The 20905-nt window shown below is 33.1% G+C and overlaps 1 protein-coding gene across 6 annotated transcripts; it reads left to right on the forward strand.

Annotated features, from left to right (window-relative positions):
- Window positions 1–1511: 1511 nt before the first annotated feature.
- On the forward strand, window positions 1512–13609 carry LOC122294919 (disease resistance protein RPV1-like). 6 transcript variants are annotated; one of them, XR_006237795.1, is made up of 8 exons: window positions 1513–2350; window positions 2632–3739; window positions 3822–4112; window positions 4225–4701; window positions 4875–5807; window positions 12552–12790; window positions 12885–12929; window positions 13284–13609. XR_006237795.1 is itself a non-coding variant. In XM_043103912.1 (7 exons), the coding sequence occupies exons 1-6, from the start codon at window positions 1824–1826 to the stop codon at window positions 7776–7778; spliced, it is 3402 nt and encodes a 1133-aa protein (XP_042959846.1). In that variant the 5' UTR covers window positions 1513–1823; the 3' UTR covers window position 7779; window positions 12552–12685. The 6 variants fall into 6 exon arrangements, 4 of the variants coding, with proteins under 4 accessions (XP_042959844.1, XP_042959846.1, XP_042959845.1 ...); XR_006237794.1 differs by lacking the exons at window positions 12885–12929; window positions 13284–13609 and adding an exon at window positions 7713–7779 and having other exon boundaries at window positions 4875–6223; window positions 12552–12627; XM_043103912.1 differs by lacking the exons at window positions 12885–12929; window positions 13284–13609 and adding an exon at window positions 7713–7779 and having other exon boundaries at window positions 12552–12685.
- Window positions 13610–20905: the final 7296 nt, after the last annotated feature.

A 20905-nucleotide genomic window follows, 5' to 3' on the forward strand; every position in this document is an offset into this window, starting at 1 on the left:
TTGGATTTGAAAAAAAGGGGATTTTTTTAATCAAATCAAAAGATTCCCCCCCCCCCCCCTCCACATTTATTATACCCCACTGTTACAACGTTTAACATTGTCCAAATTCGATTTCAAATTATAAGGGCCGGTGATGGGTTCGGGTTCCCCTAAACAGGGCCCTAATAAACTGAAAGTTGATGCTATCTACTAGTACTACTACTATTGTCTACCTGGAACTTTCCATCTCAGGTCGACCAGTACTACCAGTACTCCATGGCTAGCGTCTATTATTAGAACTACAAATGAATAGAAATATTCGTAAGCAGTTTGAGCTCGACTTATATGAATTCGATTCGGATTTGGTTCATTTGATAAATGTATTGTTCGTGATCACTAATATTAATTCGAATATTAAATTTTCTAAACTCGTATAATCTCGATTCGACTAGGTTTAAACTCGTGAACAATATTCATATAAACTCGACTCGAATCGTTTTGGACTCATCTCAAAACTCGTAATATATATATATATATACACAAACACACTCTTACATATATTATTACATATATTTTTTTATTATATATATTTTATGCGTTATATGTACTATTTTAGATATTTTGTCTAAGTAATATATTTTGTTACTTTATATATAAGAAGGTGACGAAAGAATAATATTTAGTATAACAATGTCTTTAAGTTTACAAAAAAATTATTGAGTCAAATGTTTATAAAGAGTAAGTAACTTTAATTTGATTATGACACTTTCATATCTAATTTTTATTTTGATTGTTTGGCTATATTTAATATTACTAGTAAGAGGTGCACGTGTTGCCATGCACATTGAAAAATACAAATATATTATAATTAACATTTACATTTTCATATGCTCCTATGAAAATATAATTATTATATAGCATTTACCTAAAATAATTATTAAGTATAACAAAAAAATGAATGTCTGAAAAATAAATATCAATGTGATGGAAAATAAATTGATAGTAAAAGAAATATATAGTCTAAAGTATCTTAGTTAAATATAGGTAAAATTTTATCAATGTAAAAAAACTCATTCTGAAAATTTTTAATTATACTACCTCTCCTATTATTATTACTTTTAATAGTTAAAATCGGTTATGTATGTTGTACATTACGTAGTTATAGAATAAGAATATAACATTTCAATTTTAAAAATATAACGTTTCAATTAATTATTATTAAAGGATTAATTTTATCCAACAATAAAAAAATATTTACATTTCGAAATTATATATTTAAAGAAATCATTAAATCAAAAGGAAAAAAGAATATATAAATAACTTAAAACATAAGTAAATAAAATATTGTACAATATTAAGATTTATTTTGTTAAGATTTTATTTTATCAGATTTTTATGAACATTTGGTATTTATTTAAAAAGGAAAAGAAAAAACTATAGTAAAATTAATAAATTCATACATATTTTTTAAGTTTATTTATTTATAAGATCAAAAGAGAAGTCTTCGGCAACATGAAGGCTGGGCCCAGAGGGCTAAACCCCACCATATTGAAAGACAACCCTAGTTCCTATCTTCTTTTCCCCTCCCCCTTCCCTGGGCCGCACGACCTATCCTTCTCTCATTCTTTCATTTTCATTTTTTATCCTCTCTCTTCTCTGTTTTTCATTTTCATTTATTTTCCTCTCCTCCCTGCCATCGCCTGTGAGCTGCTCCCACCACCCCCATCAATATACATACAGATTACCTCATGATCATATCTTCAGTGTTATTCTCATTGTCTAAGCCCGCAAATTACCAATATTCCTTTCCACATTTAAGCTTCTAAATCTCTCGAATTGCATTCATGGCCAGTCAAAGACCCTCTTCATCTACTTCTGAAGTTAGTAAGAAAAGAAAAAGAGATGATTCATATCCGTCTCGATGGAAATATGAAGTTTTCCTTAGTTTCTATGGCAAAGACACTCGCAAGGGTTTTACGGATCATCTACATGCTGATTTAAAACGGAAAGGCATTCTCGTCTTTAGGGATGATGATGCACTCAAGCGAGGAGAATACATTTCTCAAGCGCTTCTGAAAGCAATTCAAGAATCACAATACGCGATCGTCATTTTTTCGGCAAAATACGCTTTTTCCAAATGGTGTCTCATGGAACTTGCTGAGATAGTTGAATGTGAGGAAAAGAAAAAGCTCAAAGTTATTCCTATTTTCTATCATGTGGATCCCTCTGATGTGAGAAATCAGAGTGGGTCTTTTGCAAAAGCATTCACTGCATATGAAAAAGATCCCCAGATAGACAGGAAAGATACGGATATGTGGAAAAATGCTTTGAGAAAAGCCGGTAGTATCGCCGGATGGCACATACACGACAGGTTACATTTAGCCCTCTTTTGATCTTCTTCCATTGATAGCTAGCAAGCAATTAACATCTATATATCTACTTAAATTACAACATTTATAATTTTTAAAATGTTTACATTGTGATCTGGTCTGACAGCTCAAGTGTTGCAAGAGACAAAATATTGAAGTATGGATTAAAGTGTTTCGCTTTGTCTAATAAACAATGCTAATTATCAGCTAAAGCTAGCCTTTTTTTTTCCTGGTTTGTATCGATTCAGGTCTTGTCAATATTAATTGTTCTATCAATTTATAGGTACGAATCAACAATTATACAAAAAATCAGTACACATTTATCTCGTGAGTTGAATTCTAGTTTCTCGCGTCATGATTATGAAAAACTATTTGCAATAGACTCCCAGGCAGGCAAAATGATGGAGTTATTGGATATGGAATCGGATGATGTTCGCTTTGTAGGAATTCATGGGATGGGTGGCATTGGTAAGACAACGCTGGCCGAAATAATTTATGATAGAGTTTCTTCTAATTGTCGATTTGAAGGAAGCAGCTTTATTTCTTGTGTTAGAGAAAAATCTACTACTGCTCGTGATATAGCTTCTTTACAAAAAGAACTTCTTTCTACGATCATGCAAGAAGAAATACATGTATGGGATCATCACCAGGGAATTAGGATGATAAAGAAGATAATGCAGAATAAAAAGGTTTTTATTGTCCTTGATGATGTGGATAGTGACGAGCAACTAATGGCATTAGCAGGGGATCGGAAATGGTTTGGTCCAGGGAGTAGGGTGATCATAACATGTAGAGATATTCATCCATTGAGAACACATGAAGTGAATCATATCTATAAGGTTGAGCAGCTTGAAACAGCAAAAGCTTTGCAACTCTTTAGTTTCTCAGCCTTCAAGAAAACCCATCCAATGGAGGATTACAAGGAACTATCTATGGATTTTGTAAATTATGCTCAAGGCCTTCCTTTAGCTCTTAAAGTTTTGGGTTCCTTGTTACATGAGAGAAAACTAGATGCATGGAAAAGTGAGAAAGATAAGCTAAAAGCAATTCCTGATCCAAAAATTATGGATGTACTTCGAATAAGTTTTGATGGGCTGCAGGAATTGCAAAAAGAGTTATTTTTGGACATGGTGTGTTTGTTCCAAGGACAGCATAGGGTGAATTACAAATTTTATGAGATGTTAGAAAGTTTTGGTCATTATCGCATCGACATTGATGTTCTCGTTGAGAAGTCCCTCATAAGCAAATCAGAATATGGATGGTTGTCCATGCATGATTTGCTAAAAGAAATGGGCCAGGAAATAGTTCGCCGTGAATGCCCTCAAGAACCAGGACTACGTAGTAGACTGTTTCGTTTGGAGGATCTCTATCAAGTACTGAAGAATGATACTGTAAGTTGATTAGTGTAGATATTAATATAAAAAGGTATATTTTCATCCTAATTCTTGCTAACTTCTTGTTCTTGTTTACTAGGGAACTGATGCAATTAAAAGCATAGTCGTGGATTTTTGTCCTGAAATGAAACAGAGACTCAACGCTGAAGCATTGTCAAAAATGAGAAAATTGAGATTTTTTATATTCCATCATTCTCGAACTATAAAATGGCTTGGAAAACCTTTAAAATACATGCCAACCAATGAGTTGCAATTCCTAGAGTGGTCTGGATGTCATTTGAAATCTTGGCCTAGTAGTTTCCAACCAAAAAATCTTACTGTACTAAGGATGTGTGACAGCCGCATCAAACAACTATGGAAGGGGTCGATTGTAAGTTTTTCACTTGTATAAATATGTATTCTTCTTAATAATACCCATTCCTTTTCCAAATAAGTTAATATATTCATATTTTGATCCAATTAACCATGCTTGTTTATTACAGGTTTTAGAGAATTTGAAGGAATTAGATCTGAGTTATTCTGAGAACTTGATTGAAACACCAGATTTGACAGAAGCCCCAAATCTTGAGATGATAAATCTGGAAGGTTGTAGAAGCTTGTGTGAGGTCCATCATTCCATCAAAGTGCTTAAACGATTAAAAAAATTGGGACTTAACAAATGTTCAAGCCTTGAGAAGCTGCCAGACCTTAGTAAGTTGGAATGCCTAACAAGTGTTTGGGCATGCAAAACTGCAATAACACAAATACCATCCGTCAATCTACTCCCCAAGAGTATCCGTTTCTTTAATCTTGAAGGACACAAGTTGATGAGAGATCCCACCTATGATATCGGATCACTTATAGAATATCAGATGGAAGGAGAATCTTCGGTAGAAGTAGTGTGCATTGATTTTGACAGCAAAGGAGAAAAAATTTTAGACATGGCAGGTGGATTTGTTGGGAAATTATATGGTGATGCAGTAAGTCATTGTGTCTGATCTCTCATTCTCTTCTTTAGAAACAAACAAAACATGTGAGAGAAATGCTTTAATAAAAAAGGGTTTCATTTCATAAATAGAGAAACTAATCATTGCCTTGCAATTGCTTAATTTTTGTTGCAATTAACATCTCTTTTTGGGTGTTGTTTTTACAGATGATGATAAGTGGGTGGTCGTTGGGATTCAATATCCCGGAGTGGGTCCGGTTTAAAAGTAATAGCTCCCGTGTAATGATAAATTTGGATGGTATTACGAATCCGAAGATGGGGTTCGCTTTCTTTGTTGTTTGTGATTCTGATCAATTCATTCCCCTTGATGAAGATACTTCAATTTCTTCGTTATTCAAGGAACAGATTGATAATTTTTCACAAGTGACGCTTGATTTATGGTTTGAGACGGGTGAAGGAGAATTTTGGGAGAGATATTCTTTTGACTACTATGTAATGACTCCTATCTGGGACGATTGTTTAATTAAGCCAATTGGATTCTGGCTGTATATACCGGCAGCTTTGCAGTTTTTGCGGTTTTTAGATATACGGAGGAGGAGGCTCAATTGGATCATCTCATTTGAGATGTATAGCAGAGTAATTCATGGATTAGTAGAAGTGAAAGAATGTGGGGTGCATTTAGTATGTCCAGATGATGGTGCTAATTCAGAGTTCTTTAATAGCATTGCTCCTTTTGGCCGTTCGGGATCTTCAGTTTCAGATTCAAATTCAGATTTCCACCGTCGATATATTTCTAAAATTAGAAAGAAAGAGGAAATGATACGGGCAGATCTCAATATTGGCCAAGTGAGAGAGGACAAGATAAAGCTATGCCAATGGGGTCAACATCTCACTTCATACATCCTGACTGACGAAGCCCTTGGGAAAAGTTCAGAAGATATATCAAATTACAGAAAAATAACTAAAGGTGGGTGGTTGTTGGGATTCAATATCCCGGAGTGGGTCCGGTATAAAAGTAGTGGCTCCTCTACAACGATAGATTTGGATGGTATTGCGAATCCGGAGATGGGGTGTGCTTTCTTTGCTGTTTGTGATTATGATAAATTCTTTCCCCATGATGAAGCTACTTCAATTTCAACGGTGGGTCTTAAATTACTCTTTAAGCGACAAGAAGAATCTTGGTTTGAATGTTTTCAATGCTATTCATCAATGAGTAATCCTCGCTGTTTATACTCTAAGCCAATTGGATTATGGACGTATATACCAGCAATTTTTCAGTTTTTTCCGTTTTTGGATATACGGAGGAGGCTCATTAAGATTTCATTTGAGATTTCTAGGGGAGATTTTGTTGAAATAATAGAAGTGAAAGAATGCGGGGTGCATTTAGTATGTCCAGATGATGGTGCTAATGTAGAGTCCTTTCATGGCTTTGTTCCTTTAGACCGTTCGGGATCTGTAGATGATTTAAATCCATATTTCATTCATGAATATACGTTTCACTGGAAAGAAAGAAAGGAAATGAGACAATCTTGCTTCTGCTATCATACGAATGACAGGTAAGAAATTTCCGTAAAGTAAGGTGTATGTATATAGATTAATTGGAGGATAGATTTAACATTCACTCAATGCAATTTCCTTAGTATAGGTGTCCTCATTTAAATAATCAGTTATCTTGGACTAGAAAAAGCATTACCATGTATTCTTCAAAGCAGTTGTGTGGGTGGGTGCACATATTAATATTGTTAGTTCATTCTTGTGTATTGTTAAATTTTCTCTTCCATGTATGCTCAGATGGTGATTTATGAACTCACATCATGCCCTTATGCTTGCTTATATGTGTGGAAAATGGTCTTAAGTTCTAAATCCAAAACATGAGGCACCTACTTCATTCTTCCAATACAATCATTTCCATTTACCTTCACTTCAATCGAGTTATCTTCGGCTTACATGTATTCTGTGTTCTTTAAACAACAACACCATACTTGATTTAACATAGGCGAACATCTAATTGAGTATTGAAGTCCAATGAAAGTAAACTCAAGTTTAGATTATGATTGTGTATGCGTGGCTAATCTATTATGGCCTGTTTATATGTCAAAATTCTTTTTTGAACTTTGAAAATGGTAATTGTGTTATGTATATATATATTTTTCTCATAAAAGAAATGTATTGTATTATTTTCCCCTGTTAGTATGCTCTGTTTGGCCGTTGAGAACTAGTCTGATTTCATGAAATCATTATGTTTTAATATATTTTGTGTTAACTTTTGCCTAGAGTAGAAAATCGGCATGTGAAACTGAATCAAAGACTCTGTAAAATGCTGTTTTTATGTGCTGTTATGTGCTTCCAAAATGTGTAATAATGGAAGTAAAATTAAGTTGATCTCATTTTCTTAGTGAACAAACATAGAGTTACCTTAATAAACTCTCAACTACCTAATAACTGACTAAACTTTACGTGGGTTATTCATATTTGCAGTGGCGAAAACAGTGAGGTAATACATACAGTGATGACTATGCGTGTATACATGCGTATGTGTGTGTATTATACACTTTATTGTTTATAAGTATAAATAATATACATTATAGATGCAATTTCATTTCATTTCATAAATAATATATATTATAGGAGTGATGAGACTTGATGCCTACACTACTAGTAGTGAAGTGTGTGTGTATATTGTGACTGCCCTCCCCTTGATCCAATTAGAGATGAAGTTTGATGTATAATCTTAAACATCATAAGCATCATCATCACCATCATTGTCGTTAATATTACTATGTTGGTGTTAGTATTGTTGTACTTTTTTTTTTGATAGGTAAAAGAAATTTTATTGATCCACGTAAATCGGCAAAGCCCGAGTACATAAGAGATATACGAAGAAGAGCCTAATTACTAAACTACGTGCTATTGATTGTAGCATACAAATCGTTTAGGCTCGTTCCATTCCAGTATTGTTGTACTTGACTGACTACCTATAAAAAAAAAGTATTGTTGTACTTGACTAGATTTACTTTGACCAAAACATCCTTATTGGTTATGCAGATGAAAATTCTGTTGTTCCATGAGGAGTTAATTTATTGGAGTCATTTGCAGCTTGTGTGGATATGAGGCAAGTTCCATTAACTTAGATGAAGTTTTGATTGGTCATGGTTGTGGTCATTGACTCTATATGCTTGTAGTTAAAATCTTACTCATACATAATTAATGCAAGAGGAGCTTCACTTGTATATCAGTTTCTTATGATTTCATATGGTGCTCTTGGGTAGGATGTGAAGACCATCATATAGAATTGTCTTGCAACAATTACACTGAAAGAAGTTAAACATTTGGTGCTCAACTAAGGAGTCAACAGATGTCCTTGAAAATTTTATTTCCATTAATCTATTGCAGATCAGCAGAATTACTCAATGTAATTTTCCTACTTAATTCTCCCGTCTTTCAAAACCATAATCGAAGTAGAACAATTATCCCATTTCAGACCTTCCTTTCAAATCCAAATACCTTATTCATTTCTATATCGGTGGCTTTATTATCACCTAACACTGTTTTAACTAGTCTAAAGACAACCTGTATAGGGACTAACATTAGCAGTTTTAATCCAAAACAAAAAGTAAATCTACCCTAAAACAAATTATGTTCAATGAACTTTTCACCTCTCCGTACCCACAAACCTCAATGCAAAACATATTTCAATTTTTTTTTTTTTTAAATTTGCATAACTAATTTATCAAATTCCAGTAAACAATGCAACTTAAAAAATAAATAAAGTCAAAGAACGAGGCTCAAAATCTCTCTTAACCAAGAGTAATTCTACATACTAAGCCAAAGTCCTTGTCAACATGAAGAAAATTAAAAAGTTTACCGTTGTACTTTCAAATCCCCCACTTATGCCCACCAGAATCAATCTATGGTATCCTACTGGAACATGCAGGGGCAGTAAAGGTTTCCTTATATCATATATGTGTTGTTTTCTAAAGAATAATTTTATTACATTGATATTTTTTTTAATAAAATAGACTAGGGAAAAAATGGAATACAAATCTGATAAAGGTGGCTATAACCAACATCTCAAAGAAGTTCTAATTCAGCCTGAAAATTAAAATACATACAATGACTTTGACACAAGCAAGAAACAGTTGGTTTGCTTTGTTATCATCAAAAGACATCCTACAAATATTAGAGAACACTACTTAAATCACAGTATGTGAATTCAACAAATATATATCCAAAGTTCAAAACATGATCATGTTTTAGACAAAAATACTAAAAAACGAAATAAAGTTTTTGAGTGTTTGGATTTCCATCAATAATTCAAAATGATGAAAAAAGTACGATTATCCCCTTATAAGAAAAACTATAAGATGATATTAGTAATAATCGGTTTATATTAGAGAAGCGATTTTCTAAGTCAAAACTTGATTTCAACTAGGAGACTAATATTATTTTTTTAAAATTGGCGAATCATTGCACACCCAATCTCATTGACCTAATTAGATGGATAAGGTTTGGATGCATATCGAAAATAGATTGTGTCATATTCCGTATTTACGTGTATGTTAATTAAATAATTATTTTATTTATTAAGATTATGGGATTCCTTGTTATAAATTTTAGATGATTTACGTAATATTAATTTACGATTTCTAATTGTAAAATTTAATTCGATGTATTTTATTGTTATTAATTATTGTTCATTATTTAAAATGCTCTTTATTTTAAATTAGTTTATTGTTGGGTTTTATTATTTTATTTTACTTAGTCATTACGTTTAAATTATTTTATTTAAATAGCCGTTTTGAAATCTTTTTCGTTGAATCAGTTTTGAGACACTAAGTTGAAAAGACTGGACCTCATTTCTTTTCCTTCATTTTTATTTTTCCCCTTTTTCTTTTTTTCCTTTTCTCTTTTTCTTCTTTCTTTTTCCTCCCCTGCTCCCTTCCCGCACGCTACCCATCCTCCCCTTCTCTCCCTCGTGCTTTAGTCTCTTCCTCTTCCTCCCCCAGCCCAGCCGTGCGCCGCTGTTCTTCCTCACTTCCCAGCCCATCCTCTTCCCCTCATGTCGGCGACCAACCCCCTCCATTTCCAGCCCCAACCGCGCTGCCATTCTTCCCCATGCCCTGCTTTAATGCCGCGGTTTCCTTAAGTTCAAGTGCCTTCGTGGCTCCTCCGTTCACCCCCATCTCTTCACCTCACCACCAGCTACCTAACTCACCCATCCTCAGCCTTGATCCGTCCCCCTCGAAGCCTCCCTATCTCCCACTCTGATTTGTCTCTTTTGGCCTTCAACCGAAGCTCACGCCACCACCCATGGCCACCAACCACCACCTTTAGCTTTTCCAACCTCCCTTAGCTCGTCCATGGCCAGCCCAAGCCCTCTTTTGTTCCCATTCGAAATTTGCCATTTTTGAGGCCGACGGCCTTGATTCGAAAATATTGTTCTGTATTGCACCGACACCGTTAGCACCATCTTTAATCCTCTAAAATTTTATTTCATCACTGTAAGTAATTTTTTAAAGAAATTATTGAGATTTAAATATATTTTTACACTAACAAATTATCTATAGTCTAGTTAGTTATGCTAGGCATTGTGTCCGATTGAGGAGTATGGAGGTTGGGTCGGATAGGAGGATGAGACTATTTGTGGAATTGGTTTATGTTGTGTGTTTGTATGTTGTGTTTGGTCTCATGAAATTCATCATTATGTTCATGCATTTTTATGTGTTATAAATGAAAAATAGGTTTTCATATTGAGAAAGGATTTATGGGGGTGTGCGTATCACAACCCCAAGCCGATACGAGACATTATCTCGGTGGAGCTCCTCTGGTCATTCGAGAGTGTAATATACTAAGTGACGTCCCTTGGGTTGTAGTTGGGCGACAACGAGATCGAACCAGATGGTAATGCTCTCATGCCGACTTCGTGGCCTCTCTAGTGGCGGGGGTTAGAGGATGCTTGATCACGAACATGCTGGGTGCAAAGCTAAGTATCGCTCATTACGAAGTTACACGCATGGTCGTTACCCATGGTGTGACGAAGAGAGTTAGGGTGTGCGGATGGTTCCTAGGGGAGATCATAGTGCATATGAGATTTTGGCTAATGGGTCATTTTTTGGGAAAATGGCAGGTTCTTAATAAATAGATATGTGGACAATTTTCTAGGAAAATTGTGGTTTTATACTCAGGCCATTTTCTAGAAAAATGGGGGTTTATTTCAATGGAATGGTTTTGGGCCAAATGAGAATTTTGGCGTGTGTTGAAAAAATATTCATTTGGGGAAACAATGATTTTGGGTCTCATGCATATTTCAGCATGTGCACGTATATATGTTGGTTACATTAATGTATTTTTATCTCGTGGGTTGTTTGGTTGGTTACTTACTAAAATTCACAATTTCACATGCTATTCCTACCTTATAGTTTCGTTTTATAGAATTGTAAATTTTGATACAGATAAGGTCGTTGAGCTTGAGAGATTGGCTCTACACGAGGAGTTACCTGAGGTCGCTTTTCGTGTTTTGGGATTTGTTTCCCACTTTCGCTATGTATTTTGGGTTGTATTATATTTTTATCGGATTACTGTATAACTTTTGAAGGCATTTTTATTTTGGAAAATATGTATTTAAAATTCTAGTACTTAGTTGATTAACTTTTAATTATCTGCTGTGACTTTTGTTGTACACTTTTTGCATGTACACACACTTAACACTCGTCATTGGAGTGCATGACCTGTGTTATCATCATCTTGATGTCATGATTCCCTCATTTCTGTACATAGGAGGCCCCTCACGCAACCCTCCTAGATGACATATTTTTAATTCATATCTATGGCTTTATAAAAAAAAACATTTGTCTCACATGCTAGTTGAATTTCTGTATGGTTTTAGTGATGCTATTCTTGTGTGGATTTCCTAGATTTTATAAGTTTGGGAGTTATTTTATACCCAAAGAATTAGTATAAAATGGTCCTAAATTCTTGGTAAGTCTGGGTAACCTAGGGAATAGAAATTTTTTATCCAATGAGGGTTAAGCCTTCACATGGTTTTCCGATTATGTAATGTGATGAGATGTCAACTCTATTTTAAAGCTATTTTGTACTTGCCATGTGATAAGTCTTGTGATGAGTGACAAAACCAAATTTTGTCACTGGTATTACCCCACTTTGAGCTCTCATGCAGCACACAAACATGACCAAGTATTTATCTCCCATTAAAGGTTTGTTTAGGTAACTTTTCTCTAACTTTTCAACATCTATTTTTGATTGGTTTTACACATACTCAAATCTGATTTGGTATTTTTGTGAAATGTGTCATAGTGACTCTATTTTGGTCATGATGGAGTTATGGTAACTTGAGTTTGCATGTTTTATTAAGTTTGTATAACAATGAAAGAAGAAAACATCTAGGTATATATAGAAGAAATTGTTGGTGGAGAATTGGTAGTAGGCATTGTCAGATAGCACTCATGTAAATTTAGATGTTAGATAAATCTTTTTTTTTTTTCTTATTTTGTGGGATGCATGTTCAAAAGTAGAAGTAATTCTAGTAAAGACAAGGATGTGGCAATCTGTAAAGGGAGGAAGGAAGGGATGAGGTGGACACTAGAGCACCATCATTTGCATGTAAAGGCTTAGATGCACAAGGGCCCCCGAGAAAGAATTTACGAGACGAGGAGGACCCACTTTCAAATGATTTGACTCAAGCAGTAGAAGACGTGGGCCTACAAGAGTCCATGGATGTAGAACATGCTGGAGAGGCAAATATTGACAGCTATTAAAATAAATGTTATACATTAATTTTCTCCATGAAAATATGATTATGCTTGAAACATATACTCCTGTTATTGTGAGCAATTATAATGGTTTGCCTTGTTTTTTGTTATATAGTTCCATCCATTAAGAAACGGGGCCAAGGGCCAGCGAGAAGCACACAATTTGAACACCTCCAGAAGCTGGGTAAGATTCCTTTGGCTATCAAGGATGGGCATAAAGGTCTATCATGCAAGAATGCCTCCATTTTTACTGGTCGAGTGACGTGGATTGTTAAAGTGTATACCAAAATGAGGCATGCAAGCTGGAGTGTCATAACTGAGGAGGAGAAACAAAAGCTCATTGATCGTGTTAAAGTAGGGGTTTATTACATTTGCATTTATGATGAAGTTTATGAAGTTCTCGTTTCATTTAATGACAAGTAATATGGACAATATGTTGAATTTGCAGGCCGACATTGTGTTAGATTGGACAAAAGACAACCATCGTGAAATGGTAATAACGTATCTGGCCGATCGGTACAATGCATATAACTAGAGTGATTTCATGATTTCCATTAATCTTGTTCAATGGCTCCTAAGCATCTTTGGAAAACACATCGCAATGCTCACAACAAACCTATCGGCTTTTATAATTAAATGTATCCTGGGGGGTCTTAAACAGGTGGGATGTTATGACAAACTTGAGTAAGGTGTATGAAATCACCAGTTGGATTTGGGGCAGATTTATAAAGCCATGATAATGTCATAGATTCTCTATGGGTATTAGCCTTTGATTGATTTGTTGTAGTGTCCTAGTTGGTAAGAAATGCTCATTATTGGCTAATACAGTTTATAATATTTTTTTCAGGTACTTATCAGCCCCTAATATGTGTGGATGAAGAGGCCTATGTGGTGAGTTTTATGGGAGATGGATTGGAGCTTGTCTCAACAGCATGGAATTGTTGTTTTAAGTTATGTGTGTCTAGTGCCAAAAATATGTATACATGTAGTTAGGCTCAAATATATGTTATGAACAATATAGTATGCATGTAGGCTTCCTTCCTATAGTTCCTACTTTGCAAACATTGATGTATTTCCATGGCTTTGCTTGACTGGTTAACCTAGTGGAATGAAACTAATTCTATGTTATATAAATTCTGTTATATATATATATGGATCATGTGAGTTTTTTCCCATGGTTTTCACATGCATTTTTTTCCGTGTTTTGGACACAAGAAATGGCCTAACAGGGAAAACTTCTAATTATTTCGGACATGCTTCTACTGTACAGTTGTTTATTAATTCAATACAAGGATAATTGACAATTACTGATGTTAACAATTCATGGGAAAAGTTTAAAAAACAGGTATTTTCTATAAACATTTTTTGTGAAAAAACTTTTCTTGACGGGATGATGCGGTGAGAAAATAGGTAATTTGTTCTAGAAATAGAACTATTTCCTGTAGGTATTGTTCATGGAAATGGACTATATACCGATGGGGTAGGCTTGTGGGAAAAGGTACCTCCCTCACCTTTACGAACGGCCGAGTTTGGTTGGGAAACTAGTTATTTTTACAAAAAATGTTCATTAGTTAAATTATAAACCACTAGCACTATTTATGGCAAAATGTATTATTTCTCGCGAGGAAATCCAAAATCATGCTTATTTGCGGCGAGCTCATAAGCCTTTCTCCATTGTTAAGAGTAACCAGAAAAGTTGGTTTTCGACTTAGGCTTTTGGTGGAAAAAGGGACATAATTTACCAATTTTATTCCACGAGACTCTCACGACTAAAATTGGTGAGTAAAGATTTTTTCTCACAGAAGTATCTATTGTAGTGTTAATGCTACTAAAACAGGTATTTATTGAAGTATCGATTAGTTTCTCATGCATAGTCCCTCATGAGAAAAACATTTATTTATTGTAGTGTTAATGCTACCAAAATTATTTTATGTAAGAACTAATTTTTAATAACACGGCGTTAATACCTATTATATGGATTTAGGCTTTATGGTTTTTTCCTATTGAATAAAGATAGTCTTACTATCCTCCTACCACTCTTTTACTATTTCTTTTATTTTTTTTATTTAATAGTTAAAAAAGTGACTATTAGTAAAGTTGTATTTTTTTAAAATTTTTTCTTAATGATTAAGAATGTTAAAAAATTACTTAAATGAAAATAATCATAAAATAAAAATTTCAAATATACTATAGAGTAGTAAATGGTAGTAAATCTATCATCATCTTTTTTATTATTATATATCGAGTTGGTGAAGGTTGAGCCAATCCCAGCTTCTTTTGGGCTAGGCTTTCCTGGTCGAGCCTAATGTGTGGAAAACCCAATTTCAATTTCATCAATTATCATGACATGAGTATATATTGGTCCCAGCAAAATATTCTTCCTAAAAATAAGTTTTAGTTGTGTTTGGTTGTTAAATTCATCTCAACTTATTTCAAATTAATTATTAATAAAATTTATTACTTTTTCAACTTTTCATAAAAAAGTTAGGTTAGGTTTGGATGTTAAGATGATAATATTATTTATTAATATTATTATTATTTTGAAATTTGAAAAAGTTGAATTGAGATTTGAAAAATTTGAATTATTTATTATATTTTATGTGGAAATATGAATTTGAAAATACTTCCAAACCTAACATTAAACTCATCTCAACCTATTTCATTTATTTCAACATAAAAAGTTAAACTCATCTTAACCTATAAAAGTTAAATCCATCTCACCCACAAAATATTACTATTCATAAATCAACTCAATTTATCTCAGAATACAATCGTAGCCTTAATAAGTTCCCCACTTTTTCAAATTTTGATAAAAACAAGTTTAAAAAGCTTTCTCAATCTAACATTAAACTTCCAAATCTAACATTAAACTCATCTCAACCTATTTCATTTATTTCAACCTAAAAAGTTAAACTCATCTCAACCTAAAAAAGTTAAATCCATCTCACCCACAAAATATTACTATTCATAAATAAACTTAACTTATCTCATAATACAATCGTAGCCTTAATAAGTTCCCCACTTTTTCAAATTTTGATAAAAACAAGTTTAAAAAGCTTTCTCAATCTAACATTAAACTTCCAAACCTAACATTAAACTCATCTCAACCTATTTCATTTATTTCAACCTAAAAAGTTAAACTCATCTTAACCTAAAAAAGTTAAATTCATCTCACCCACAAAATATTACTATCCATAAATCAACTCAACTTATCTCATAATACAATCGTAGCCTTAATAAGTTCCCCACTTTTTCAAATTTTGATAAAAACAAGTTTAAAAAGCTTTCTCAATCTAAACAACATTTTTAATAAATAAATCAAGCAATTGACAAGTGAATTTTTGTTAACATTTTAACTTAAAAAATTGTTATATATGTAACGTTTCTTTAACAAATATGTTATTAAAATATGTAATTATATATTGTTCACGTACTTGAAATATCTGTGATAATATTTTAAATAGATAATTAGAGACTTAATTAAAAAAAAAACTGTATTATTTAAAATGTAGGTTTAAAAAGTGTCAATAGATGAGATGAGATGAGTTGAGATAAAAGTTGAAAGTTGAATATAATATTGTTAGAATATATTTTTTTAATATTATTTTCGTTTTGAGATTTGAAAAAATAGAATTGTTCATTTTATATTATATGTGAATTTGAAAAAATAGTAATGATTAGATGAGATAAGAATGATTGAGAAAACAAATGAGATCAGACATAGACAGGTCCAAAACGAAGGTAAATAAAGTTGGTTGAAGTCATGATTAGGACAAGTTTGGAGAGTGAGATGAGATGATAATTTTATGAATAGTAGTAAGATAGTTTGTGAATAATAGTGAGATAATTTGAGTTAATGTTTTATAGGGTTTAGAGAAATGAGTGAGAAAAAGTTTAATAAAAAATATTATAAAATAAAATATTGTTAGAATATAGTTTTTTAATATTATTTTTATTTGGAGATTTGAAAAAGTTGAATTGTTTTTTATTTTTTGTTTGAAAGTTTGGAAAAGTTGTGATGATTAGTTTGAAAAAATTATAATAATTAGTTTGAAAGTATTTATATTTGAGTGATATTTGGAGATGTAATAGGATGAGATGAGATGAAAATTTTAAACTGAACTTTTTCCAAACAAGCCCGTTAAGGAGAAGTGAAGCTGCAAATTTGGTCATAGCTCCATTTTATCAACGTAGACTGTATCATGATTATGCTATGTATATATAATATTCTTTAAGATTGATAAACTTCTATGATAATGTTATTAATTTGTGTTTTAGTCAAAAAGTTCTAAAAGTGGGTCTAAGCCACCCCAGAAAGTACGTACATACGCGCTTGTAATCAATACATTCCATAACCGAAAGTTGTCAATGCTCCATCTACTGGAACTTCCCATCTCAGGTCGACTAGTACTAGTACTCCTTCTCCATGGCTAGCTTCTCAAAAGCCCTCTTCATCTACTTCCGAAGATACTAAGAAAAGATCCAAAAGAGACAAATCATCTTGTCGGCAAGAAGAAGATGAAAAAATCATAACCTCTTCCTCGACGCCTTGATGGAAACATGATGTTTTCCTTAGTCTCTATGGCGAAGACACTCGAAGAGTTTTGCAGATCATCTATATGTTGATTTAAAATGGAAAGGCATTCTCGTCTCACTGCAAGAAAAACGAGTATTTTTTACAATAAAAATGATCACTATTTCCAACGAAACGTACTTATTATTTCAACGAATTATGCTTCTTCCAAACAAAGTATTTGTGAAGTTGCTGAGATCGTTGAATGCGAGAAAAATAAGCTCACAATTGTTCATGTTTTTTATCATGTGAATCCTGATGACGTGACAAATCAGGAAGGATCTTTTGCACAACCTTTCGCTGCACATGAAAAAGATACCAAGATTGACAACAAGAAGATAAAAATGGGGAGAAATGCTTTGAGAAATGTCTGCAGTATCGCCGGACAGCACATAGACGACAAGTAACATTTTACTTCCCGTTTGGATATAATAAATATTGCTCTCATCTCATCTGATTTTATCTCATTTCATTATTACAAATATTGAAACAGTAACTTAGTCCAATTTTCTTCTTCCACTAACAACGAGCAATTAGGCAATTAACATTTATCTATTTACTTAAATTATGACATTTATAATTTTTAAAATGTTTACATTGTGATCTGCTCTGACAGCTTGAGTGTGGCAAGATGGAAAATACTGAAGTATGAATTAAAGTGTTTTGCTTTCTCCAATAAACAATGCTAATTATCAGCTAAAGCGTTTTTCTTGACTATTTTTTTTCTTTTTTCACCCTTGTCAATCTAGGTCTCGTCAATATTAACCGTCCTATGAATATACAGGTACGAATCAACATTTATACAAAAAATCAGTGGTAGTATATCTCATGAGTTGTGATCTAGATTCTCACGTCGTGATTACAATAAACTTGTTGCAATAGACTCCCATGTAGAGGCAATCATGAAGTTATTGGATATGGAATCTAATGGTGTTCGCTTCATAGGAATTCATGGGATGGGTGGCATAGGAAAGACAACGCTAGCCGAAATAATTTATGATAGAGTTTGTAATTGTCTATTTGAAGGAAGCAGTTTTATTTCTTGAGAAAAATATACTACTGCTCGTGATCTAGCTTCCTTACAAAAAGAATTTCTTTCTATGATCATGCAAGAAGAAATATCACTACAACAAATAAGGTTATTTGCGGCGACTAGTTTTTCGCCGCAAATAGACTTTTTTCGCCGCAAATAGGTTTTGCCGGCTAAAAATTGTTGCCCGAAATTCGCCACTAATTTTGAGCCAAGAAAAAATTTTTCCGACTAGGTAAGGAGTGACAGAAATATTTTCACAATTTCTTGTGACATTTAGTCGCCAAAAGTCATTATTTCACCGTAAATACTTCTGGCAACTTTTTTTAAAAAATTTTTTAATTTTAAATATCTTCTCTTCTTTTTCTTCCTTAATTATATTGATTTTTGTCCATTCAAATTAAATGAGCTTCTTTTCCTTCTTCATAGCAAATAAAATATTTATTTTTCTCAAAAATACTCTAGAATTTTCATTTCCAGTAACAAAAATTTTTTTGGTCCAACAATAAATTTCTCAACAAGATAAAGTCCAAAAATTACTTATCTAAAATCTATATGCACTTCATTTTTTTAAGTTTATAAAATTTATAAACGATTAACACTATTGTTAAAGTTTACTGATGTCATTAAGAAAAGAAAATAACTCAAAAGAACTCACGAAATTACAAATTTATTTAACGATAAGCACTACTATTAAAGTTTGCTGATGTCACAATTTCCCCCTTTGCTAGACCATAAGCTGGCAAAGATTTTCTTTGGCTTGAGCAGCCCTTTCATGAATTTGTTTAATGAATTCCTTCTCGTCCCGAGCTGAAAAACGACCCACATGTACAGGAAAATCTAGCAGCTCCACGACCATGACCACAAACTACAAATGAGAAACATCAATCAAATATGATCCAGCAGAGATCCCTTTAAAACATTGATAGACCATGCAATAATCAAATCATGCTTAAAAGATTTAAAAAAAAAATCTAAATATGATAAACTCACCAAGCTTTATAGAAGTCGCAAACTCACATTTATAGTACTCAAACTTATTGTACTCAACTTGTTTCTCCCTAAGTCTGCCTCTCTGACTCATATTTCTCTATAAACTTGTCGTGCTTAGCTTGTAGTAACTTGACATTCTCTCGTAAATCATCAAGCTGTCTCTTATAATCTGCAGCCTCTTTCTCATGCCTTTCTGCACGTTCAGTTAATTCTGCTATTCAGGCATCAGTTGCTTGTCTAGATGACTCAGGAATAACCATCTCGCCGAGCCCCCTTACATACCCTGACCTTTGACCTAAAACTTCCTTGAAAATTGTCATTGCAGCTTCCTTAGTCCGCTTCTCAGGCTCCAACTTAGACATATTTGCAGCCATCTTATCCTATCAACAATTAGAAAATCACACATATTAGTGCTCATAATATGTACTTATAGAATTAAAAATTATTTGACGATTTTTTTCTAAAAATCACTTGATTTTATTTAATACTCGCATATTGCTCTTCCATCATGGGAGTTACAAATTTGTCATTCTTTTTTGACCACCTCACTTCTTTAAAGAAATTGACCACAGTTTCATCATTCCCAGACTTCAAATACAAGCAAATTACATTCAACTTAGACTGAATATATATAGGAAATCTTAAGGTATCTTTCAACCAAAATGGAGACTTACCCTCATCTCCATTAGTTGCACAAATGACTTTCGTCCAGCTGTATAATTATTTTGTTACTTTTCTTTATTAAATTTATTTCGTTCAGGCATTCGCTGCACTCACACGAGACATGATATAAATGAGAAAAATAGAGGTGTCAAGAGGATTATATGAACATGGTTGTATATATAAACATGGTTGTATATGTACGTACGTACGTAGAAAGATAGAGAAAAAGAAATTAATTTTTGTTGAGCTAGGAATAATGGTGATGATCAACTCAATAAATTGTACAGTACTTAAAGACAGAATCATGAAAAGAGACGAACGAGATTTTTGTACAGTACTTCCACTAATATTAGGCCAAACATGCATATAGGGTAAGGAAATAAGGATTCATGTTTGAAAACTACTGTTTGAGTAGTTGGAAATGCGGTCAAAGGTCTACTTTAAGATATAAAATAAAAAAATCACCGAAATATCTTATAATTTAGGTAAGGGGCCGGGTGCTTGGATCACACGCTCTCTGCTATCATCTATAAATATTGTGAGACAATATATATATAAGTGTGCCTATAAGTGTTCCAACAAACGAGTTTAAATGAGAATGATCTCCTTTGTCTTTCTGTTTATTTTTTCCCTATTTTTCCTTGCAGGTAGAAAATCTTAGTCTCACCACTAATTATTATTCGCAAATTGAAGTACTGTCAGGAGATTATTTAATTAAAAATTATGATCAACAAGCTGTAGCTATATTGTTTATGCTTGATGATATATAATTAATTCTAACCATATGACCAAATCTAAACGGCCTACCTCGGTCAAATTAATGAGTCAAATGCGTCGACTCAAGGTGAAAGTTGATTATTGACAAGGTAAAACAACATCCCAACGAGATCAGTCATGCTTTCTTAGCATGCCTCATGTATTGTCGACGAAATAATTCTTTGCATATAAAAAATGATGCATCAAATCTTTTAACATACTATATCAAATTACGTAAATTTAAAAAATACTTCTTTTTGTATATAAAAAAATAATTGAATTAAATCGAAGAATAAAACAGACGTTAAAGGAGACCATTGTCTACAAATATTACAAACAATTCCCTAAGATTTTGCCAATTCCCTTGAGCTCTCCATAGTGGTCTTTCCAGTTGTTGCAGCTAGATCTAATATAATATGTTCTAGTTATTTGGTTGGTCATTATTACAACATAA

Source organism: Carya illinoinensis, chromosome 14, assembly GCF_018687715.1.
Source record: "Carya illinoinensis cultivar Pawnee chromosome 14, C.illinoinensisPawnee_v1, whole genome shotgun sequence".
Classification (NCBI taxonomy): domain Eukaryota; kingdom Viridiplantae; phylum Streptophyta; class Magnoliopsida; order Fagales; family Juglandaceae; genus Carya; species Carya illinoinensis.

Coding starts and splice junctions, on each gene's coding strand:
- LOC122294919 (XM_043103910.1), top strand. CDS start 1,824: ATGGCCAGTCAAAGACCCTCTTCATCTACTTCTGAAGTTAGTAAGAAA. Junction 2,351..2,631: donor GGATGGCACATACACGACAG/GTTACATTTAGC, acceptor ATCAATTTATAG/GTACGAATCAACAATTATAC. Junction 4,113..4,224: donor AACTATGGAAGGGGTCGATT/GTAAGTTTTTCA, acceptor TGTTTATTACAG/GTTTTAGAGAATTTGAAGGA.